Genomic DNA, 25,843 nt, shown 5'->3' on the forward strand with positions numbered 1-25,843 from the left:
ATAGACTGGTTTCAACGCATTCCCATGTCAGCAATGCCCGCGCTTGATGTACAAAATTATGAATAGCTTATTGTAGAGAAGACTGGGGGACAAAATGGCAGTGGTTTCACATGCAAGTCATCAAAAACCTCGGGGAGAAGGCGATGGCCCAAAAGAAATGGAGGATCGTAAGAAGCTGAAGCACTCGGAAACAGTGGGGGCAGAAATTCAATTCCAGGAATGATGGTGCTCGGCGATGACTGGCGACAGCTGTGCGCCTCCTCGCACAGTTTTAAGGGCCATCCACATTTAATGTTACATTAGTGGCTTTGCTGGTCCTCCTTTATCTACTACGACAGTGTTGACTCCATTATGCATGGTCGAGTCAGCCACAGCTCTGTCAATCCTGATGAGGGACAACGGAGAGAGTGGGCAGCCTTTCCTGGTGACTCCCTGAACCTTCAAGTCTTCAAGTGTCCTGTCTTTGAAGAAGGATGAAAGCGTCATGGTGGTAGATACTGCACACAGACGATGACACACACTCCGCAGGAAGTAAAAATAGGAGCTATCCCTCAGAGCTGAACCCCTTTGGTATCCTCCTTCATCCTGCCTGCCATTTTTTACCCATACTCCTTTGCTGTTCTTTGGCTGAGAACACTGTCCCTCTCAGCAGTGTACAGAGACTGGATATCTGACATTGTGTATAACTGTCAAGCCCAAAATGCTGTTCAAAAGATCTAGGTCTGCATTTTGATTAGTCCAGGTTAAAGTGCGCAGGCGTTCTAGTGATGGTGAGAAGCTGAGCAGGATATTACAAAACTGTTGGTCATACTTTATTAGGATTGTCTCATATGATGTACAGATGGTCATACTATCAACACACTATCTGTTGATAAGAAACTGCTTGCTAAGGTTACGGTTACAGTGAAATAACAGTTAAGGTACGGATTAGGGCTAGGATTAGGATAAGGTTTAAGGTTAGTGGATAGTTATTATCCAAATAAAGTGTTACCAAAGTGTGTGTGTGTGTTTGTGTGCATGTGTGCGCGTGTGTGTGTGTGTGAATGCGTGCGTGATAAGGTAAGCTATCCTAGATAAGAGAAGCCCAGTTAAGGTAGTCAACCTGTCCTCGACACAAAGTGTCTTACAAAGCTAGAAGAAACAACAGGTGGGGCTTCAGGCAGCTCTTACATTGATGTCCTCCAGATCCAGAGAGTTGAGGACCTGATTGTTGCGTTTCCAGATGATGGGAGGTCTCTGCTCCCCCTTGATTGCGCAAGTCAAGACGGCACTCTGGCCAACGGTTACCGTGGTGATGCTCAATTTCTGGTCATCTGGCAGGGTGAGCTGGAACACTTCTGTAAAGAAAAAAGCAAAGCCGGTAATTAGATCACCTGTTAGTCACAGAGAGCTGTGCCACTTTTGTTCCACTAGGGTGCTTGAATGTAAAAATTCAAGTGTGTGTGTGTGTTTGTATCCCCATGTGCACTTGCGTGTGTATGTGTGTATGTGTATGTGTATGTGTATGTGTATGTGTATGTGTATGTGTGTGTGTGTGTGTGTGTGTGTGTGTGTGTGTGTGTGTGTGTGTGTGTGTGTGTGTGTGTGTGTGTGTGTGTGTGTGTGTGTGTGTGTGTGTGTGTGTGTGTGTGTGTTTGCTTGCACGTGTATGCATTTACTTCTACATATCAGTGAAGCAAGCCAAATTACTTTTCCTGTGTGTTTGTGAGCATACAGCACACTGAACAGACGAGTGATTGTTGTATCGTGTGTATACCCGTATTCTTTAAATTAATGGACCTGAAAACAGTTGAATACACAGAGAGAGACTCAATTAGCCAGTGTTTTGTTGCCGAGGCAAAACGTTACTGCAGATGTTGTTTGGTTTATGCATCAAGGAAACATAATGAGTTCATACGTCAAGAGAAAATGGATGAAACTAGGTGCTACGTAAATACATCAAGTAAACAAGAGATTTAATGTACATTTCATTAAACCATGCCAGTACTGTATCTCCGAGGATTTCTTCCACCTACCTAGCTATCCATCTTATTATGTGGACTTTTCCAAAGGGATTGTGGGTGTTCTATTCAATGTCCCACAACGCCACCACATTTATGTATTTACATAAAGAGATTATTTGAAATGCATCGACAACTCAAAATGATTTGCAGTTCTCCACATATTGCTATAATCACTGATTGCTCAAGTGAAAGTGTATATATACCACCAAAGGCACAGAAAATATCCTGGAAAAACAGAGACATTCTGCGTGTGGCCGGTAAGGGTGCCGATGGTTAACGACTATAATGCTTCCAGTTCTTCAATGAGACAATGAATGAACACAAAGCCGTTACTCAAGCGTCCCCTTTAATTCTGTTATGTAACTAGACTTGTAACTAGCGTGTGCCTTTGAATTTTCCTCTTGGGCTAATGAGCAACAGAGAAAAAGGAAACACTGACTCAATTTGTTCTGCTCCCGAGGCCATGAAATACAAAACCTAATGAAAGAAAAGCCCAGGTCCAGAGACTAGCGGTTAGCTTAGCTCAGCGAAACCAACTGGGGAAAGAAAGAGCTTGAATAAGAATGTATCTGGTGTGTACCTTTTAACTTGAGTCTAGAGTTAATGCATAACAATCTGTCTGTTATGTCCTGAACTGGAATAACCCCCATGTGATCAATGCTTGAAGACTGCAAACACCCCATTCTGTAGGAAAGACTAATAAAAATATATCTCAGCACACAATTGCCCTGAGAAAAAGTTTTACCATCTAATGCTTTGAAATGGTTCATAAACCCCAAGCAATACAGGTCCAGTATTTCTATAGTGTTTAAAATATCAATAAAAAACTTGAACAGGATGACTCTTTTGAAGATTGAAAGAAGCTGTGTCATTAAGTCAAAAATATGTACAATTACAATTCTACATAGTCTCTTGGGGTTTCAAGAATGCATGGGAGATGTTTTTCATGGAGAGATGATTGCATTCGATTGTCCTCAATCAATTTCTAGTCTTTTGTGAAAATTCCCATGCGGGATGGTGTATCCAAGACGCAAGAGGACATATGTGTTAACATGCTCAAAAACACTCTTGTTGATTAGACTTTAATTTCTCAAGAGTGCGAACATCTGTCAAATCATTAGCGTGACCCTTCCTGCCCTACAATGAAGCATCTTGTGTCTTGATAACGATGATGTTAACCCTTGATCTTTGAAAGCTGACGTGCTACATGGAAAGCGACTCATTTTGTCATGTGGAAATTGCAATGATGTTTAATGTGACACAGACAATCTTAATAGAAGAGTATAATTGAGCAACGAAAGAACAAGAATGGCCAACAAGATTCCAGTTTCTCAAATGTGTTTAATGGGGATTTACCACTATACAGACCATGGAAGTTATAACATGCTGAAATGTTTGAGACAAATATATCTCTCTCAGCACATACTGCAGTTTCTAACGTCTACAGGGCTTCATTAAATCTTAATTTCCCAAATTAGGCTGCAATGTGTCCTCTCTTTTTCTACAAGCTCAGAGGAGGAAATTAGCAAAGTACAAATGCATTTCCTACGCAGAATTCATTGGCGCCAGTGGAGATATATTACACATAATTGACTTCAAACTTACTCCATCTATTGAGATGTTAAGAGTTTGAAAACAATTAAAGAACTCATTTTCAGAGTTCAGCTCTGGGTTTATTGGATACATCAGAGATGAAAAAGTGACTTGATGTTTTCCTACTAGCAGATCAAGATACGGATTCAATGATTACATGAACACACCTCTTTTAAAAATAACCTAAGCAAAATCTTTGCAAAAAGTAAACGGCGGTCATCTTTTGACATGCTCACTGAACTCTGTCGGCCCATGTCACATACACAAAGACAGATGCACACAAGGGACATAATCCACAAATAAAACAATACAATGTCCTAGTGGGAGCTTCCTATTGTGGCTCTGTTATGATGCTGCTCCCCCTCGACCCTGCTGGCAAAACAACCCTGACAACATCACTGCTAACACGACGCATGGACATTTCAAAACTCAGTAGGCTTGTAGCTGCGGTGTTGAGGCGGGACATACCCATACAATCTCCTCCCTAACCATTCAATTACAGTCCCTTGTATCTTAATGGCTTTGGAAATGCGTTTAGAGCGACAAACTCGATTCGCAGGCGATCTCGGGGGAACTGAAACGGGGGAAGTCATGGGGGAGATTTTAAAAAGAGAAATCGGCAGGCAGCAGGCTGCATCATACTGTTGGAGGGAAACCACCAAACTCCATGCATGCGAAGTCTGTACAGGCACAGAATGGGCAATTTCTTATTGATCGAATCGAACTCAGTGTGGGCTGCTGGACATTATATCCGATCTTCTCTGGCCTCTGATTTATCAGAACGACTAGTGACCCTGGCTGCTCCTTTCGTCTTGTTTTGGACTTCCATGGCTTTTCTCCTGGGAGGGAGCTAACCTTCAACATCCAGCCTGTAATTAGTGATTAACGGCTGGGTCTAGTTTTTGATTTACTCCCCAACTGTTCCCATAATGGGATGTTGGTCCATGCCCACCGCCCAAGACTAAATCACCTATGGCACAGTAGAGGAACGGTTGTCAGGGAAAATAGCTGTCACTGTCGTTTAGCTACTCCCCTGCTCACCTAGCTCTTTCTGTTTCTCTCTCTCCTTCGCTTTCTGTTTATCTCTCTTTCCTTCTCTTTCTGTTTCTCACTCTCCTTTTTCTGTTTCTTTCTGTTTCTCACTCTCATTCTCTTTCTGTTTATCTCTCTTTCCTTCTCTTTCTGTTTCTCACTCTCTTTCCTCCTTTTTCTGTTTCTCTTTCTATTTCTCACTCTCATTCTCTTTCTGTTTCTCTTTCTGTTTCTCACTCTCATTCTCTTTCTGTTTCTCTTTCTATTTCTCACTCATTCTCTTTCTGTTTCTCTTTCTATTTCTCACTCTCATTCTCTTTCTGTTTCTCTTTCTATTTCTCACTCTCATTCTCTTTCTGTTTCTCTTTCTGTTTCTCACTCTCATTCTCTTTCTGTTTCTCTTTCTATTTCTCACTCTCATTCTCTTTCTGTTTCTCTTTCTATTTCTCACTCTCATTCTCTTTCTGTTTCTCTTTCTATTTCTCACTCTCATTCTCTTTCTGTTTCTCTTTCTATTTCTCACTCTCATTCTCTTTCTGTTTCTCTTTCTGTTTCTCACTCTCATTCTCTTTCTGTTTATCTCTCTTTCCTTCTCTTTCTGTTTCTCACTCTCTTTCCTCCTTTTTCTGTTTCTTTCTGTTTCTCACTCTCAATCTCTTTCCTCCTTTTTCTGTTTCTCTTTCTATTTCTTTCTCTCCTCTCTCTCCTTCTCTTTCTGTTTCTCTCTCTTTCTGTTTCTCTCTTGTGCTTTCCCAACATCATATCTATCATATATGTGGCACACATCCTCCAAAGATTTGTTATCTGTCCAGGTGGGTGTATCTCCATTGCTGCTGTTTTTTTAAGATATCTTGTCTAGTGCTGTTACATCATTTTGAACAACCCCCAAATCACTCCACTTGGGTTTAGGGTTCCCTAGACCGATAGGAGGGTTAGCTCGACTGAATTACCTGCTCCAATATCAACGTCTGCAGACAGGAACAGCCCTGCCAATACCAGTAATACTTTGATCAAGACTTAAAGCTTCATAAAGCAGACTGCAAGTAAAGCCAATTGAAATAAAAACCTCTGCACCAAGGTTATAAATGTGAGCGAAGCCTGTTAAAGTGGAACTTACTGAGTGCATTACCTCACCTGATCAGCCTGGAGCCTAGTTTATAGAGCAGCTGGTGAAGCAGCCTCGTGGGACCGACCACACATGGCTGAAGACCATTCTAACTGGACTAATTTGATCAAAACTACCTTGTGAAAAAGACATTGAGAGAAAAGCTATCCCGTCAAAATGCAAGGTATATTTGGGGTTTGGGTTTATCATAAGGGGGCCATGCTGATTTGGCTGTGATGCCTCTCTCACCCACTCAAGTGAGTTATATTCCTTATTCTGCGGTTCGTAACAGTGAATAATATTGAGCGCCTTCCCACCTGTGTGTGTGTGCGCGTGCGTGCGTGCGTATGTAATTGCGTACGTGCGTGTGTATTGTGTGTGTGTGTCTATCTGTAAGTGTGTGTACATGTCTATGTGCGTATGTGTGTTTTAAAGGCAGGTTTGATTGAGGTGCACCAGTAAGCCATCTCACCAGCGGGCTCAAGAAAAGCAAGAGGGAGTGAGTTCAACACACAGTTGAGTGTCCAGAGATGCATTAAATAATTGCCATCTAGCTCCACGGTAGGGATCTTAATAGCATCATTATGTTCAAAGTACAACGTTGCTCCAATAGCTGCATACCTCTCTAGACTGCAATCCGATGTGATCACGTCAACAGCATACCCCTCCTTGACAAGAGCCGTGAAATGTTTGAGAGGCATGGAGCCTGTGCGTTTGTTTACATGGAAATGCTTCCCTTCTGTCTGTATGTCTGTCAACAGTGATAGGAAGGAGGACTAACGTCTATAAGAAAGATTATGGTACACATGATATTACATTTTGTAGAGATGTGGTTTTTCTATCATGTAGCTTTCCTACACACTGTGTGATTCATAAACTGTATGTATCACATACACTCAGTGGCCCGTTTATGAGGTACACCACCCTGTTGACGACCACCCCATCTCCTACAGACAGTGAGTCACGTGGCCCTGGCTTGCTATATAAAGCAGGCAGACAGGCATCAAGCCATTCAGTTACTGTTATATTGAAAGTTAGAATGGGCAAAACGAGTGACATAAGCAACTTTGAGCATGGTATGATCGTCGGTGCCAGTCATCTCAGAAACGCCTCCTGGGTATTTCATGCATGACAGTGTCTATGGTGTACCGAGAATGGTGCGACAAACAAAAAACGTCCCGTCAGTGGCAGTCCTGTGGGCAAAAACAGCTATTTGATGAGAGGTCGAAGGAGAATGGCAAGAATCGTGCAAGCTAACAGGCGGACCACAAACAGACAAATAACGGCGCAGTACAACAGTGGTGTGTAGAACGGCATCTCAGAACGCACACCTCGTCGATCCTTGTCACGGATGGGCTATTACAGCAGACAACCACACCGGGTTCCACTCAGCTAAAAGAAGAGAAGAAGAAGCGGCTCCAGTGAACACGTGATCACCAACACTGGACAATTGAGGAGTGGAAAAACATTGCCTGGTCCGGTTCCTGTTGCATCACGCTGATGGCAGAGTCAGGATTTGGCATAATCAGCATGAGTCCATGGCCCCATCCTGCCTGGTGTCAATGGTACAGTCTGGTGGCGGTTGTGTAATGGTGTGGGGAAAGTTTTCCTGATATGTTAGGTCCCTTGATACCAATTGCGCAAGGTTTGAATGCCACACCTTTTAGAATCTATCCCCCAAATAATTTAGGCTGTTCTGGAGGGAAAGGAGGGTTCGACCCATTACTAGATGGATGTATCATATATATCATATCTTAATCATAAGCTTTCCAATCCTACCCAATATCACAGAGAGCTCTGATTGTAATAAATCCAGTCAATTGCAATGTTCTGGAATTATAGTTTACATATAGAAATTCAGTCCACACTTCAGGTTATGACTTCTTACTAATCAATATAGTACATCACTGATCAAGCATATAGTGAAATGTTAAGTCATGCAATCTCATTTGATGTCAAGGAATATATACATTAATGGACTACAAGATACAAGACTACAAGATTCACTAAAGGCATGTGAATACGCAAGCTATATTTGATAACGGACCAAACTTCTGGAAGACAAGACATTCTTGTATCCTATTGTGAAACAACGAGTACTCTTCTACAAAGGCTATATCCTGTTAGAATTGGTTCCATGTAGCAAAAATGCAATTTGTCATGGATTTAAGTTAGAAATGATGTGAAATCCTCCCATGGAGATTGATAAGGCCCAATTGGCTATTGTCTCAGTACCTCAAGTGATTTTGAGGATATTTCCAGGAGAAAAGAGAAAGATTTTTTTTTGTTAAAGTATTTCAAATTTTTCTAATACATAACACATTCTGCAAAAATCACACTTTTGGAAAATGGATCCAATTTTACAGCACTCCTTGAAGCCAGTGAGCAGAATGATCCACGGGAGCTTGTCGTGAGAAAGCATGATGATCCATTAATTGTCAATGCGCCGCGAGCAATGAATAACACCAGAGTTGTCTTAATGGAGGCAGGCAGGCCCAGAAACCATTTTCATCTGCCGCTGCCCTGAAGAAGACGAGGCTGTCTCCTTTGGTTGTCTAATAATGATCCATAGAGAAGAGCCAGAGTTTAAGTAAACTAATTTTCTATCTTTGCAAATCCACATTGAGATCGAAGAGTTTTGGAGCTCATAAGAATCGGCAAATTAAAGAACAAATAAGCTGCTGAGATCATTATTATGTTCTATATGGAGAAAGAACAATACTTGAACTGTTTACTTAACTACCAGCATGAATAACTTCCTTCGCTGACATCAATGTGGTTCATTCCAAATAAAAAGGGATAACTGATTAACATAGGCTACTGAGGTGTGAATCCTCTTAATAGATGATACGCCATATGACATTAACTGGTATACCCTAGACTTATATAACTTGGCCTGACGTTTTCCACACCGATCACCTTTAGTGTGCGTCCCAAATGGCATACTATGTCCGAGTCAGTGCACTACTTTTGACCAAGGCTCATTAGGGCCCTGTAACGGCTGATTTCTTCCTCTGAAGAGGAGGTGTAGCAGGGATCGGACCAAAGGGCAGCGTGGTTAGTGTTCATCATGTTTAATAAAGACGATAAACGTGAACACTACAAAATAACAAATGTGAAAAAACCGAAACAGTTCTGTCTGGTGCAGACACACGAAGACAGAAGACAACCACCCACAAAACCCAACACAAAACAGGCTACCTAAATATGGTTCCCAATCAGAGACAATGACTAACATCTGCCTCTGATTGAGAACCATATCAGGCCAAACATAGAAACCGGAAAACTAGACACACAACATAGAATGCCAACTCAGCTCACGTCCTGACCAACACTAAAACAAAGAAAACAAAAGAACTATGGTCAGAACGGGACAGGCCCGTTCAAAAATTGGTGCACCATATAGGAAATTGGGTGCCATTTGGGACGCAGGATTAGACTGTGCAATGGCAAGCTACTATGCAAAACACAAGTGACACGTTTGAAAGCAATGGGGTCCATCGGCCTGTCACCAACCATCAACCTCTGGATCGATACTTCAGCCACTGACTACTACATACAGTCACTGGCAGACAGCCACTGACAGACAGTCACTGACAGACAGTCACTGACGGACAGCCACTGACGGACAGCCACTGACAGACAGCCACTGACAGACAGTCACTGACAGACAGCCACTGACAGACAGCCACTGACGGACAGCCACTGACAGACAGCCACTGACGGACAGCCACTGACAGACAGCCACTGACAGACAGCCACTGACGGACAGCCACTGACAGACAGTCACTGGCGGACAGCCACTGACGGACAGCCACTGATGGACAGTCACTGACAGACAGCCACTGACGGACAGCCACTGACGGACAGCCACTGACGGACAGCCACTGACGGACAGTCACTGGCGGACAGCCACTGACGGACAGCCACTGACAGACAGTCACTGACAGACAGTCAGCCAGGAAGAAGATAAAGCATGTACACCGGCAGCTCTTTCCTTCTCCTCATCTATTCAGAAGCTGCCAATGGGTTCTCATAGATATAAACCCTCTAATATTTAGTGTTTGATCCTACAAACAAGACTTAGCGATACAGTGACATCTGCAACCTTGGTATTTTACCATCCCCACGCCATAAGGTTAAGGTGACATCAAATGTACAGGACGTGAATGCCTTATCTGTCCTAAACCCGGAGTGCATTACATTCACCAAGTTATTCAAGGATGGCAATACATAAGACTATCTGTAGTGTGGCAGACATCATTTCATTTCTATCAGTAACTTGGTCTAATTAAAAGCCATCATTCCTGCGAGATATTTACCTTACTGCTAGCTGAAGCGATTGATTTTTATTTTCTTAAATATGGGATGGAGTCAATGAATTATGCATGGACGTTAGTGTCTTATCTTTAACAGTGACAAACAACGTTGCTGTGATTTGAATATTCCAAGTTGTATGCAAGGCCTTATTAGCAAAACAGACACACATCCTGTGAAAGACAGGGCTCATTTTCATCGGGATTGTTGGCTAGTTCTGCATTTACTGCTGTTATTTGCAAAATTGTACTATATTTCTAAATATACTGAATCAACAAATGTCCTATACAAGTAATCTTATGGTATTATATTTTATTGGAGCGCATTGACTTGGCTAATGAGACCTGTGAACTGGAAAAATAGGACTCAAATTACATTTAGTTATGTAGTTAAGTGCTACACGATCTGAAGCGACAGTCGTCAGCACCATCATTGAGGTTCACCTAACTTTTTGTTTATCTTCTTATTTTTTACGTTCACTTACATAAAACATCTGCAACAATAAATTAAAAAGGTTAGAGTGATCACAAAACCTTTTGCAAGGCTGGTGGTATTTAAGGCTTTGGTATAGCGGCTATCTTTACTGTGGTAAAGGGAACACAGAGGCATTGTGTTCATAATGCACATGAAAGCTGGAGGTCTGTAGATTTAATGGGTTTACCTGTTCAATATAATCCTAACTGAAAACTGTTTCTACCTCTGGACGTGTAACACATTCAGCTTTGGGTGAAAAGAGGGCATTCAAAAGGACTATGAATGCTAAGGGACTGAAAGGCTGGAATGACATTCAACTCCACAGTGTATAGTAGGCTATCTCACATAGACTAAGGGATGGCTAAATCATATCAAGCTCACCATTGCTTGGTTGGATCCTACATAGTAAATGGGCACGAGCATTAATACACGTTGTGCAATTTCTCAGTCTTATATTTTAGTGGTTTGTCATGAATATTAACTAAGTAAAAGAACTAGCTGCCATAGACAGAGAGAAAGAAAAGCTCTCCCTTAAATAGCCTATGATGAATTGTAAATCTCCCACAATTAAAGCTCGAGCGATGAGAACTGGTCTGGTCATTCAGAGAGATATTAACAACTTTTGGTAGTGTAACTATTGTATAGGAATGTATAAAAAAGTTTTGAGTAAACAGTAAACAGTTTTATCCACTTTGCTGTCACATAAAGGCATAGGTTACTTATAAAATGTTTAACTCCATGTGTCTGAAAGCATGTCTATTGTCCAATTCAACACAACCTGTGGAGGGTATATTCTTCAAATATCCTTGTCCAAAAAGGAAAAAGGAAATGGTAATACAAAGAAAAGAGAAAAATATACACATGGCACTCAAATACACACTTGAGTATTTTACACAAACTTACTGCCCTGAATGACAAAACATAAGCATGATCAGTTGATCCTGCCACTCACCAAAAGCTGTATAGAACTCGTCCTTTGCTAGGTGCTCGTCGTCGTTGATGTCGTTGTATTTGAGAAGGTCAAACAGGGTGCACTCAGAGACCTCCTTGAACAGACCTTCCTGCTTGATGACCTGCAACAGAAAAATGCATTGAGACGTGGGCAAGTAAGTAACTTATAGTTAAAGCTCATTCTAGACCTGGGCAAGTAGGTAACTTACAGTTAAAGTTAAGTCTAGGCCTTGACTAATATGTAACTTACAGTTAAAGCTAAGTCTAGACCTGGTCTAGTATGGAAGTTACAGTTAAAGCTAAGTCTAGACCTGGTCTAGTATGGAAGTTACAGTTAAAGCTAAGTCTAGACCTGGTCTAGTATGGAAGTTACAGTTAAAGCTAAGTCTAGACCTGGTCTAGTATGGAAGTTACAGTTAAAGCTAAGTCTAGACCTGGTCTAGTATGGAAGTTAAAGCTAAGTCTAGACAGTAAGTCTAAGTCTGGTATTTTGGCATCTGGGGTTTGCTTTTTTTATTGTACCTTTCCCCCCATCTCCATTTTTTGGTGCTGAAACCCGGGAACCAACCATGGAACTTGGATTTCTAATGTTACAGCATAGAGCATGCAATGTAACGCAATCAATTCTCTTTCTAAGTATGTGGTTTCTAACCTAAACTCAATTTCACATTTAAGTTTGACCTTGATTGTCTATTGATCTCTTATTTCTGAAAGTAAATATGCTGAGGAAACCCTTTTTCGGGGTGCAAAGACCTGTTATGTTTTATATAAGGTTTGAAATAAATCACATCTCGGGGTGACATTCACTCATCGATCATTCTAGATCAGCTGTCATAAAGCTTGACAAAATGTTACTGCTTACTGAATCATCCTCTACTTTGTCTTTTTCCCTGCAGCGTTTTGGCTATACTTTCTGAACACTTATTGAACTAAAAGTGTAAGCTATGTAGAATGATCACAATTTGTTTGACGATTGAACCTCATTAGTTACATTTGAAAATGTTCTTTAAACCATCTGTGTATGATAATGCACTAGAAATGTATTGAGCTCTGTCACTTCACAGTGCATTACAAGCATTCATAAAAGTCTATGTCTCCTTTTAGAAAATCTATAACAATACTTGAATGGCAATTGTATGCATTCATAATGCATTACCTAGGCACAATTGGTTCAGAGAAAGTATTATCAAAAAACATGCTATTCCAAAGTATTCTCTGCCTTCCTGATTGGCCCCATGGCAGATGGTTTGATTAAGGGAGATGGTAATATCAGAGTGGCTGTGTGTCACCCTAGTCTTTGATGATTCTCACACCATCTTTTAAATGTTTTATGTCCCGGCCTGAAATCAAACCATCTTTCCCATGCTCTGTAGTTGATGTTCGGGTTGGATGTACTGGCAGAATCGACCCATCTGATTGCAACAACATAAAGAAGGGGATCAGTGTCTGAAGATTGTGTGGAGGGAGGGAGTGCACCACCCCCTCCACCCAGACATGCACACACACACAAGCATGGAAGTACACACACACACATACCCACACATAAACACACACCATGCCAAGCCTGAACCTTTTAACTAAACTAACAAAATGACACGCATTATGTTAGAGAAACAGCTGTAACGTGTGTTCGGAATGCAGCCACAGTCCGTGTCAAATTAACACCCCATTTACAGAGGCGACGGGACATTAGACGGTCAGTCAAATGTAACACCTCTTTTACAATGAACAATTACACAAATAGCAGACTCGTAAACGAGGTCTGAAATTATCGGTCACATCAAATTTGTATAATTTAACATGGCAAGAGTGAAGAGCGAGGAAATTAGTTATTTTACTGATTGAATTCTCGGCCATAAGTGACCTATGTGATGTGACATAGATTAAGGTCAACTGTGTCAACGTCTGAGATTCAGAATGAATGACTGCGGTGTGCTTTTGTAAACAAGACATTAAAAACTTTGCCTTAAAATATCTGCAACACGTTTGTACTGTATACTGTATGTACTGTGTGTCAACATCACCATATGCCTCAAAGATTAAGAGAGACTGTAGCATTTTCCTGTGAGGAATGCTTTAAAACCAACATGGCGTTACTCAATCTGTGCAGTGGATGTTTATGGACAGACTGACATTCAAACACTTGGATAGACGATGGCTCATAGCTTGATGTCTAGCCCTCAGTGTCATCCATAGTTTAATACCTTTGGTATCTATGGTTACTACCTAAAGCAACTTTCCAATGTGTCAACGGGGCATATTTGCATATTCAAAGAAAGCCTAACACTTTATTTCACCCACTTTGCATTGATTTGTGCTCTCATCTCTGAGCTGAAAGCCTCGCTGTTATGTAAAAAAAAAAATGCAAATGATATGAAAATATAGTTTAATAATATCAGAGCTGTTGGCAGTAATCAAATGGGGCACTTTGTATAAAAAAAGTGAATGCATAAGAATATGAATCAAGCTAGTTTCCTCTCTCACATCATTCCAATAGAGACTGGCGGAATCAGAGTGCCGCTGGATATATTAGTATGAAACTGACCTGAGAGCAGTTTAAAGGCTATTTAAACCAGTAGTAGTTGCCTACCTATTCATTATTTAAATGCATGGCATATAAACTAGTCCTCAGGTACTGTGAGACATGTATTTATTATGCGTAAAATGTCTCCTTTTCTCACGAAAGCATCTCAAATCTCCCTTTTCAACCACGCTTTCTGGCAACAACAGTCAAAGCCAGCATTCTCCCATGAGCGGAAAGTTCCTTTGACTTGGATTATTATATTTCGAAAGATTTAATGGCAACTCTTTGCACCTCGCTTTATGAATTAAAGACCAAATGAACGGAATAACATGGAAACTAATGCTGAGGGCATGAAGATGGCTCATAGTAAACTCCTAGTATAGTAAACACAATGTTTAGGTTCTGTTTGTTTAAGCCTTTCAATTCAGAGAAGGTGCGATGGCATGGCTACTGACATGTAGGAAAGACATTTACTGTGGATTTATAGTCTACCCTCATGTCCACACTTGTGATAGTTCACTACTCCTTGGTGTGTAGCAAACACAATGTTGGGATGTCGTTGGTTTTCCCTGTTCTTTGAAGCACTTATTGACATCCAAGTCCCACCCTCATCTCCTCACCTGTGATAGTTCACTACTGTCTACTCTCCTGCTACCATCGGCGTCGAAGCGCTTAAACACAACATCGACCAGTTTCTTCCTGGTGGCCATGTTATTTTTATGGCTTCCCTGGTTGCCGGTTGCCATGTATCTCTGGTCATACATGTCCAGAATCTTGGTCTTCAGCCTCTTGTAGTCACTCAGTCTGCAGTTGTCATCTGAGGAACAACAACAAGAGAGAATAAGTTAGTGTCTACAATTTCTGAATCATGTAAGACACATATTAAGTCAATGGGCACACCTGTGTGCTAATGAGTCTCTGTTAATGCAGAATGTTAAGGAAAAAGCTTTCATGAAAGGAGCTGTTTGAGTTAGAAATGTCAGTTATGTCACTTCATATGTAAACCACACAGTACATTATGCAAACAGGACACTGTAATTCAAACGTCAGTTATGTCACTTCATATGTAAACCACCCAGTACATTATGCAAACAGTACACTGTAATTCAAATGTCAGTTATGTCACTTCATATGTAAACCACCCAGTACATTATGCAAACAGGACACTGTAATTCAAATGTCAGTTATGTCACTTCATATGTAAACCACCCAGTACATTATGCAAACAGGACACTGTAATTCAAATGTCAGATGCCTTGTTTTCCACATAATATGTAAAAATAATTACATGTGAGGCAGAATGTTTTCCTTCTTATTTTGGTCTCTGCCAAGGGAGTGTTATTAAGCTCTTAACTTTACCATATGTACGATATCAATTAATTATGTTAATATTCTGATCAAAAGCATTGGCTTTCAAATCATAATAGCAACAACCTCACATGATCAACTCTATTTAGATTTTGTCAAACCTACCTGACATATTTAACCTAACTGTCAAAGACCCACCAGTGAATACCTAACACTCATTAAACTTCATCCTGGAATACACTGTTTTCTGTATTGCATGTTGAGGGGGAGGGGGAGCATCAGCATTGTGAGTGTGCTAAAATGGTTTGCTTTGTATGCTTTGTATGACTGCTTTCCCTAAGATAACATGAACAATGACTTCAAACTTACAGCATTGCACCTCCAAAAAAGCCACATCAACGTCAACAGAAAGCCATCGATGAGTGAAATCATTGCTCAATGTCAAACACCAACTCTGACAGTAGGAGGAAAGCTTATGATTTGTATTTGCAATGCACCATCAAAGCAGACTCGTCAAAAGAGTCAACTACAATAAATATTTAGCATAGAAGAGTTACGAGCAAAAAATAATGACTGGAACTTGTTGTTCCAACACATGACATATAGTAAAACTTATTTTCTTGTATGTAGAGAAGTGTCACTCTCATAATGACTGTTCCATTGGCTGTTGTCAATTACGAAACACCTGAATAGACGTTGCTTTCATCCAATCCAAAAAGAAAATGCTAAAGTATGAAAGAAAGTTTCAGGGAATGTTTTGAGTGAATACTTTAGACAAGCGTTCTCAAAAGTGGCGTAACACATTCAGTGACAGACAGTCATCCCAAAGCTGCAGCCTTCATAGACACAGCCTCTCCAGGACTGTGGCATCACCTGTTACAGTGTGTGACTGTGCACAATTTGACCGCCAAGCGCCGCACATCATGAAATTGCCTTATTTTTGACAAGCCTTGGTGATAGAAAAGCTGTCGTCCTCAGAAATGGCCGAATGAATAAAAGATAAATGGCTGCTAGCCCTAGCCCAGGGGATATGAAGGTCAGTGTCATCAAAAGCCCTGGACACAGACAGACGGACGGACAGACAGACAGACAGACTCACTCTCTTTTTATATAATACAAACACACACAGGTACAGACATTAGTGAGTATTCATTAAAGGGATTCTTCAGTATTTTGGCAATGAGGCCCTTTATCTACTTCCACAGAGTCAGATGGACTTCTAAAATGCAGTTTGAAGGAAATTGCTATCTTGTGTTGGCGCAATGTCTATGGGTATCTGCTTGCAAGGACTTCCAATCATTGCGCTAATGCTAGTTAGCATTGGCTCTTCCTCCTCATTAACAGCCATGGTAGCAAATAAAAAACTAAACTAAAAATATATACTTAATGGGAAAATGTGCTACTTTTCAACCTTATATTCATTATCTCCACCACCATACCAGTGACTACATATGTGAAAACAGCGTGTTTCTATTATCTGTGTTTAAAAATATAAGAAGTTCCTAACAAATGTCACCGCGAATCTCATAAGCTGTGAAGGAATACCCATACTAACACACTGTATATTACATACTTAATGAGTATATACTACATACTATATACTAGTAGTTCATTTTAGAATACCGTAAACAAACAGTATCCTTTCAGTTGAGCGTACTAGCTCTTCGTCAGTCTACCTGAAGTTGATGCTGTTGCTATGCAACCTCTTGCTAGTTAGTTAGCATAACAAATTATTAGTTAGACATTTTACAACATCGGGTGTGTTCCTAAATTCAATCTGGAGTGCCAGAGTGTGCTCTGTAAAATCAGAGCATTGTCAGATTGTTTGTTTGTAAATTAGGAGCATTTTACTCTCGGAGCGCACACTGGACGCTCAGGCTGAGGAGTAGGGTTGATTTGAGCATTCTGACCTTACAACGGCAGTCAAGCATCTAAGCTAACGTTGGCTAGCTTGCTAGCTACTTCCAGACACAAATGAGGCCACTCTGACCATTTTACTCGCCCTTGCAGAACTGGTTTGGCAGTTTTCATGTTATCCAGAGCGTTGCTAACTGTACTGTAACTGTGCTGATGGCACCAATTTAATGACGCTTTTTTGCCAACATTTAATGACACTGGCCATATTCAACGGGTGTTGGGGAGCTCGTAAATTCATTATTCTGTGCTGTGGTACACTCAGACGAGAGTGATGTGAAATTAGAGTAGATAGCCAGAACAAATGTCCATTGAGAACGCACAACGACTATACCATTAAGCTAAGCTAAATTTGACAGGAATAATCAAGTCAATAAACATTGGGTAGTTGGTTAGATAGCCTATAGTTAATACACTGGAAAGTTTGATGTATAAGTAGCCAACTAACGTTAGGTAACGTAAACTCGTACATCGCCTTGGTCCGTACAATTGCCCTTATTTTAGCACCCCAAAAATGTAATACTTCCAGATCAAATGTAATGTCAATACCATTGTAAAGCACAATTTCTCCCTTTTCCAACAGAATCAATTACATGACTGCCCATTTATGCATAATTCAAGAAGGCAATGAGCCTCGTCAGGTCTTTTTTTAAATGGCGGGTGGGGAAGCAAACTAATGCGTGATAGTGAGAAGGAGAGATCACATGTGGGAAAATTGCTTTTTTTAAACTCGATCTGTCCAACTTATCACCTTATCGCCTCTAAAATGTAAATAAAGCACTATAAAGAGTTTATATAATGTGTCATTACATACCTATTTGAAGGTTTGTGTCGAATTTGAATCGGGTTTTTAGGGCGGTGCTAAAGTGATCATAGAAGTAAACAGCAGCTTTGAGAATGATGATCGCATGCAATGATGACGCAAAAAATGACTAGGTATTCCCCCCCTTACCCCCGTCACTGTCCATTTCTTGTTTTTAAAGGATGAGAGAAGTGCTACACCTGGTGGAGAGAGATTGTAAGACAGAAATAGTTGCTTTATGCGTACTGTACGTCAAGATGTAATGGAGGATCCATTTTTTCAATACTATAGAGCCATTACCATGTCGATCAACGCTTGAATAGAAACCTAGTTCACACCCCCGATTTTGAAGTCAACACAGTCGCTACAGCCCCATTAGTTTTCTTTGTAGCCTCGTTTGAATGTTGCGGTTGCGCACATTTGTACGGAATGGGGTGAGTTTATGTTAGCTAGCTAACAACATACCGGTACATACTGCTGTAAAGATATGCTATCTGGTTCGTAAGGACAGTGTAGCTAACAATTTGTCAGCCAATACAACGTGTAAGTTAACTTATTTGAAAAGTCATAACTTTATTACATTGCTCAACATTTTCTTAACATTTGTCATAATTAGTTAAAGCAATGCATTTGTATCTGCTCTCGTTGTACTTCGGCTGCATATTTTCAGCCATTTTCTTCAAATCTGAAAACAATGTGAAGCCACGTCCATTTCCTGAAGAATTGCATTATGGGCCCTAAAGTACAGAAATAGTGTCCTCTGTGTGTATACTTAATATTTTTGTGAATTTAGTATGACATCCAGGAACTTTTGGCATACTAACTATAGTTGAAGTCGGAAATTTACATACACTTAGGTTGGAGTCATTAAAACAAATTTTACATCCACTCCACACATTTCTTGTTAACAAACTATAGTTTTAGCAAGACGGTTAGGACCATCTACTTTGTGCATGTCACAAGTAATTTTTTCAACAATTGTTTACAGACAAATGATTGAATTTATAATTCACTCTATTACAATTCCAGTGGGTCAGAAGTTTACATACACTAAGTTGACTGTGCCTTTAAACAGCTTGGGAAATTCCATAAAATTATGTCATGGTTTTAGAAGCTCCTGATTGGCTAATTGACATAATTTGAGTCAATAGGAGGTGTAAGTGTGGATGTATTACAAGGACTACCTTCAAACTCAGTGCCTCTTTGCTTTACATCATGGGAAAATCAAAGGAAATCAGCCAAGATCTCGGAAAAACAATTGTAGACCTCCACAAGTCTGGTTCATCCTTGGGAGCAATTTCCAAACGCCTGAAGGTACCACGTTCATCTGTACAAACAATAGTACACAAGTATAAACACCACGGGACCACGCAGCCGTCATACCGCTCAGGAAGGTGATGTGTTCTGTCTTCTAGAGATGAATGTACTTTGGTGCGAAAATTTTAATCATTTCCAGAACAATTCCATTTTGATTTTTTTTAAATTTGTACTTTTTTTTGTCAAACCTACCTGACATATTTAACCTAACTGTCAAAAACCCACCAGGGAATACCTAACACTCATTAAACTTCATCCTGAAATACACTGTTTTCTGTATTGCATGTTCAGGGGGGGGGGGTGCATCAGCATTGTGAGTGTGCTAAATGGCAATGCTTTGTATGACTGCTTTCCCTAAGATACCATGAACAATGACTTCAAACTTACAGCATTGCACCACCAAAAAAGCCATGGTATACTACACCAAACACCAACTCTGACAGTAGGAGGAAAGCTTATGATTTGTATTTGCAATGCACCATCAAAGCAGACTCGTCAAAAGAGTCAACTACAATAAATATTTAGCATAGAAGCAAAAAATAATGACTGGAACTTGTTGTTCCAACACATGACATATAGTAAAACATATTTTCTTGTATGTAGAGAAGTGTCACTCTCATAATGACTGTTCCATTCCAACTGTTCCACTGTTCCATTGGCTGTTCCACCTGAGTAGACTTTGCTTTCATCCAATCCAAAAAGAAAATACTAAAGTATGAAAGAAAGTTTCAGGGAATGTTTTGAGTTGCTTTAGACAAGTGTTCTCAACAGCAAAGGACAACAACAGCAGCAAATGACCTTGTGAAGGTGCTGGAGGAAATAGGTATAAAACTATCTTACATCGACATAATCTGAAAGGCCGCTCAGCAAGGAAGAAGCCACTGCTCCAAAACCGCCATAAAAAAGCCAGAATACGGTTTGCAACTGCACATGGGGGCAAAGATTGTACTTTTTGGAGATATGTCCTCTGGTCTGATGAAACAAAAATATAATTGTTTGGCCATAATGACCATCTTATATTTGGAGGAAAAAGGGGGAGGCTTGCAAGCCGAAGAACACCATCACAAATGTGAAGCATGGGGGTGGCAGCATCAAGTTATGGGGTGCTTTGCTGCAGGAGGGACTGGTGTACTTCACAAAATAGATAGCATCGTGAGGAGGTAAAATTATGTGGATGTATTGAAGCAACATCTCAAGACATCAGTCAGGAAGTTAAAGCTTGGTCGCAAATGGGTCTTCCAAATGTACAATGACCCCAAGCATACTTCCAAAGTTGTGGCAAAATGACTTAAGGACAACAAAGTCAAAGCCCTGACCTCAATCCCATAGAAAATGTGTGGGCAGAACTGAAAAAGCGTGTGTGAGCAAGGAGGTCACAAACCTGTTTCAGTTACTCCAGCTCTGTCAGGAGGAATGGGCCAAAATTCACCCAACTTATTGTGGGAAGCTTGTGGAAGGCTACCCAAAACATTTGACCCAAGTTAAACCATTTAAAGGCAATGCTACCAAATTCTAATTGAGTGTATGTAAACTTATGACCCACTGGGAATGTGACGAAAGAAATACTATTATTCTGACATTTCACATTCTTAAAATAAAGTGGTGATCCTAACTGACCTAAAACAGGGAGTTTTTCCTAGGATTAAATGTCAGGAATTGTGAAAAACTGAGTTAAAATTTATTTGGCTAAGGTGTATGTAAACTTCTGACTTCAACTGTAGTGCCCTAGCTAGGTTATCCGTGTGTATTACGCCAAAAATGTTTATTAAAGTGTATTTTGCCCCAGCTATATTGTCTAGTGACCCAGCTATGCTATTCTAGTTAGAGCCCCAGCTATGTAACTGTAGTGTCTAGTGCCCCAGCAATGTTATCGAAGTGTCTAGTGCCCTAGCTATGTTGTCTAACGTCCCATCTATGTTATTCCTAGCGTCTAGTGTCCCAGCTATGTTATTCTAGTGTCTAGTTCCCCAGCTATGTTATTATCATATCTAGTGCCCCAGCTATGTTATTCTAGTGTCAAGTGCCCTAGCTATGTTAATCCAGTGTCTAGTGTCCCAGATATGTTATTATAGTGTCTCGTGCCCCAGCTATATTGTCCAGTAACCTAGTTATTGTGTTATAGTGTGTAGTGCCTTATCTATGTTATTATAGTGTTTAGTGCCTATAATAACATAGCTAAGACTCTTGACACAGCGCAATATTGGACTCATCTGGACTTGGACTCATCTGGACTCACTTCACTTTATTGATTGCCCCCTCTATATCTGTTCCTCAGTTTGTTCCCTGTGTCAGCATTAATGGCGTTTTTCATGTCCAGACGCTGTCCTGTCTTGTTTAATGTCTGTTTATTAATTAAATGTTCACTCCCTGTACTTGCTTCTCGGCTCCAAGTGTCTGTCCACACAGAATGCTGACAACATTTGAAGCATCAGGGAGATTTGTTTTTTGTTTTGGTTGGTGAAGTCGGGTCTGGGGCCGGTGTCGAAGAAACCAGGGCTGCCTCAGCTGGCTCGAGAGGTTTCCTTGCCTCGGTTAGCTCGGCAGGCCCCCACCCCACGTTATGCCTCAGCCGGCTCGTCAGGCTCCCACGCCTCGGCCGGGCCATCAGGCTCGCCCAGGTGGGATGCAGGGTGGCACCCCTAGAGGGGGGTACTGTCACGACTGCTCCCGTTCCCCCTCTATAGCACTTGAGGGCGCCAGGTGGCCCATCTTTACGCACACCTGTCACCATCATTACAGGCATCAACGGAATATTGGACTCACCTGGACTCCTTCACTTTGTTGATTTCCTCCTCTATATCTGTCTGTTCCTCATTTTGTTCCCCATGTCGACATTAATGCCGTTTTGTTCCCCTGTCCAGATGCTGTACATGTTTTATTTCTTGTCCGTTATTTATTAAATGTTCACTCACAGTACTTGCTTCTCGTCTCCCAGGGTCTGTCCTTACACTATGTTATTCTAGTGTCCATTGCCCCAGCTATGTTGTTCAAGTATCTAGTGCCCCAGTTATGGTAATATAGTATCTAGTGCCCCAGCTATATTATTCTAGTGTCTAGTGCCCCAGCCATGTTCTTCTAGTGCCCCAGCTATGTTGTCTAATGCCCCAGTTATTGTATTATAATGTTTAGTGCCCCAGCTGTGTTGTCTAATGCCCCAGCTATGTTATTCTAGTGTCTTGTGCCCCAGGTATGTTATTATACTGTCTAGTGCCCCAGCTATGTTATTTTAGTGTCTAGTGCCCCAGCTATGTTATTTTAGTGTCTAGTGCCCCAGCTATGTTATTTCAGTGTCTAGTGCCCAAGCTATGTTATTGTACTGTCTATTGCCCCAGATATATTACTATAGCGTCTAGTGCTCCAGCTATGTTATTCTAGTGTCTAGTTTAGCATCAATGTTATTCTAGTGTCTAGTTCCCCAGGTATGTTGTCTAGTGCCCCAGCTATGTTATTCTAGTGTCTAGTGCCCCAGCTATGTTATTCTAGTGTCTAGTGCCCCAGCTATGTTATTATGGTGTCTAGTGCCACAGTTACATTATTGTAGTGCCTAGTGCCCCAGTTATGTTACTATACTGTCTAGTGCCCCAGCTATGCTGTCTAGTGCCAGCAGATCCACAGATGATGCAATCTCAATCACACTCCACACTGCCCTTTCCTACATGGACAGAAGGAACAGCTATGCCAGAGACCTGGCAGTGTGGTTCCAGGACAACAATGTGAGCAAGACAAAGGAACAGATCGTGGACGACAGAAAAAGGAGGGCCGAACATGTCCCCATTCACATCGATGGGGCTGTAGTGGAGTGGGTCGAGAGTTTGGTGTCCACATCACCAACAAACGATCATGGTCCAAACATACAGTCGTGAAGAGGGCACAACAATGCCTTAACCCCCTCAAGATTTTCAAAAGATTTGTCATGGATCCCTAGAAAAAGTTCGACATCGGCACCATCGAGAGCATCATGACCAGTTGCATCACCACCTGGTATGACAACTGCTCGGCATCCGACCGTAGGCGCTACAGAAGTTAGTGCGTACAGCCCAGTACATAGAGCCTCTTCACCCTCAGGAGGCTAAAGAAATGTGGCTTGTCACCTAAAACCCTCACAAACTTTTACAGATGCACAATTGAAAGCATTCTGTCAGCTGTATCACTGCCTGGTACAGCAACTACACCACCCGCAACCGCAAGGCTCTCCAGTGGGTGGTGCATTCTGCCCAATGCATTACCAGGGGCAAACTACCCACCCTCCAGGACACCTAAAGCACCCAATGTCACAGGAAGGCCAAAAAGATAATCAAGGACATAAACCACCCGAGCCACTGCCTGTTCACCCCGCTATCATCCAGAAGGTGAGGTCAGTACAGGTGCATCAAGCCAGGAACTTAGCGACAGAAGCTGTTTTCAATCTCGAGGCCATCAGACTGTTAAACAGCAATCACTAGCACATTAGAGGCTGCTGCCTATAGGCATAGACTAGAAATTACTGGCCACTTTAAGGAATGGAACACTAGTCACTTTAATAATGTTTACATATCTGGTTTTACTTATCTCATATGTAAACTAAAAATAACTTCACAGATCTTCATTGTAAAGGGTTTAAACACTTTTTCCCATGCTTGTTCAATGAACCATAAACAATTATTGAACATGCACCTGTGGAACGGTCGTTAAGACACTAACAGCTTATAGACGGTAGGCAATTAAGGTCACAGTTATGAAAACTTAGGACACTAAAAATGCTTTTCTACTGACTCTGAAAAACACCAAAATAAAGATGTCCAGGGTCCCTGCTCATCTGTGTGAATGTGTCTTAGGCATGCTGCAAGGAGGCATGAGGACTGCAGATGTGGCCAGGTCAATAAATTGTAATGTCCGTACTGTGAGATGCCTAAGACAGCACTACAGGGAGATGGGACAGACAGCTGATCGTCCTTGCAGTGGCAGACCACATGTAACAACACCAACACAGGGTCGGTACATCCGAACATCACACCTGCGGGACAGGATGGCAACAACAACTGCCCGAGTTACACCAGGAACGCACAATCCCTCCACCAGTGCTCAGACTGTCTGCAATAGACTGAGAGAGGCTGGACTAAAGGCTTGTAGGCCTGTTGTAAGGCAGGTCCTCACCAGACATCACCGGCAACAACTTCGCCTATGGGCACAAACCCACTGATTTGGAGGTGGAAGGTCCGTCATGGTCTGGGGCGGTGTGTCACAGCATCATCGGCCTGAGGTTGTTGTCATTGCAGGCATTCTCAACGATGTGCGTTACAAGGAAGACGTCCTCCTCCCTGATGTGGTACCCTTCCTGCAGGGTCATCCTGACATGACCCTTCAGCATGACAATGCCACCAGCCATACTTCTCGTTCTGTGCATGATTTCATGCAAGACAGGAATGTCAGTGTTCTGCCATGGCCAGCGAAGAGCCCGGATCTCAATCCCATTGAGCACGTCTGGGACCGGTTGGATCAGAGGGTGAGGGCTAGAGCCATTCCCCCCAGAACTTGCATGTGCCTTGGTGGAAGAGTGGGGTAATATCTCACAGTAAGAACTGGCAAATCTGGTGCAGTCCATGAGGAGGAGATGCACTGCAGTACTTAATGCAGCTTGTGGCCACACCAGATACTGACTGTGATTTACTGTTGATACTGATACTGTTGATACTGATTTACTGATTTATGTTGTCTAGTGCCCCAGCTATGTTGTCTAGTGCCCCAGCTATGTTGGCTTGTGCCCCAGCTATGTTGGCTTGTGCCCCAGCTATGTTGTCTTGTGCCCCAGCTATGTTGTCTAGTGCCCCAGCTATGCTGTCTAGTGCCCCAGCTATGCTGTCTAGTGCCCCAGCTATGCTGTCTAGTGCCCCAGCTATGCTGTCTAGTGCCCCAGCCATGCTTTCTAGTGCCCCAGCTATGTTGTCTCTTGCCCCAGCTATGCTGTCTAGTGCCCCAGCTATGCTTTATAGTGCCCCAGCTATGTTGTCTAGTGCCCTAGCTATGTTGTCTAGTGCCCCAGCTATGCTTTATAGTGCCCCAGCTATGTTGTCTAGTGCCCCAGCCATGCTTTCTAGCGCCCCAGCCATGCTTTCTAGTGCCCCAGCTATGTTGTCTAGTGCCCCAGCCATGATTTCTAGTGTCCCAGCTATGTTGTCTCGTGCCCTAGCTATGCTTTCTAGTGCCCCAGTTATGTTTTCTAGTGCCCCAGCCATGGTTTCTAGTGCCCCAGCTATGTTGTCTAGTGCCCTAGCTATGCTTTCTAGTGCCCCAGCTATGTTGTCTAGTGCCCCAGCCATGCTTTCTAGAGCCTCAGCCATGCTTTCTAGTGCCCAAGCTATGCTGCCTAGTGCCCCAGCTATGCTGTCTAGTGCCCCAGACATGCTTTCTAGTGCCCCAGCTATGTTGTCTAGTGGCCCAGCCATGCTTTCTAGTGCCCCAGCTATGTTGTCCAGTGCCCCAGCTATGTTGTCTAGTGCCCTAGCTATGTTGTCTAGTGCCCTAGC

At 41.9% G+C, this 25,843-nt stretch overlaps 1 protein-coding gene across 6 annotated transcripts in view; it reads right to left on the reverse strand.

Annotated features, from left to right (window-relative positions):
* Window positions 1–25,843, reverse strand: part of LOC109864856 (follistatin-related protein 5) — a 190,930-nt gene that overhangs the window by 57,448 nt on the left and 107,639 nt on the right. For all 6 annotated transcript variants that reach the window (XM_031797808.1, XM_031797806.1, XM_031797805.1 and 3 more), the window contains exons 5-7: window positions 14,620–14,816; window positions 11,477–11,597; window positions 1,171–1,337 (exon numbers count right to left, since the gene is read on the reverse strand). In XM_031797808.1, the coding sequence (XP_031653668.1) occupies window positions 1,171–1,337; window positions 11,477–11,597; window positions 14,620–14,816 (485 nt within the window). The remainder of the gene's footprint in view (window positions 1–1,170; window positions 1,338–11,476; window positions 11,598–14,619; window positions 14,817–25,843) is intronic.

Source organism: Oncorhynchus kisutch, linkage group LG19, assembly GCF_002021735.2.
Source record: "Oncorhynchus kisutch isolate 150728-3 linkage group LG19, Okis_V2, whole genome shotgun sequence".
NCBI lineage: Eukaryota > Metazoa > Chordata > Actinopteri > Salmoniformes > Salmonidae > Oncorhynchus > Oncorhynchus kisutch.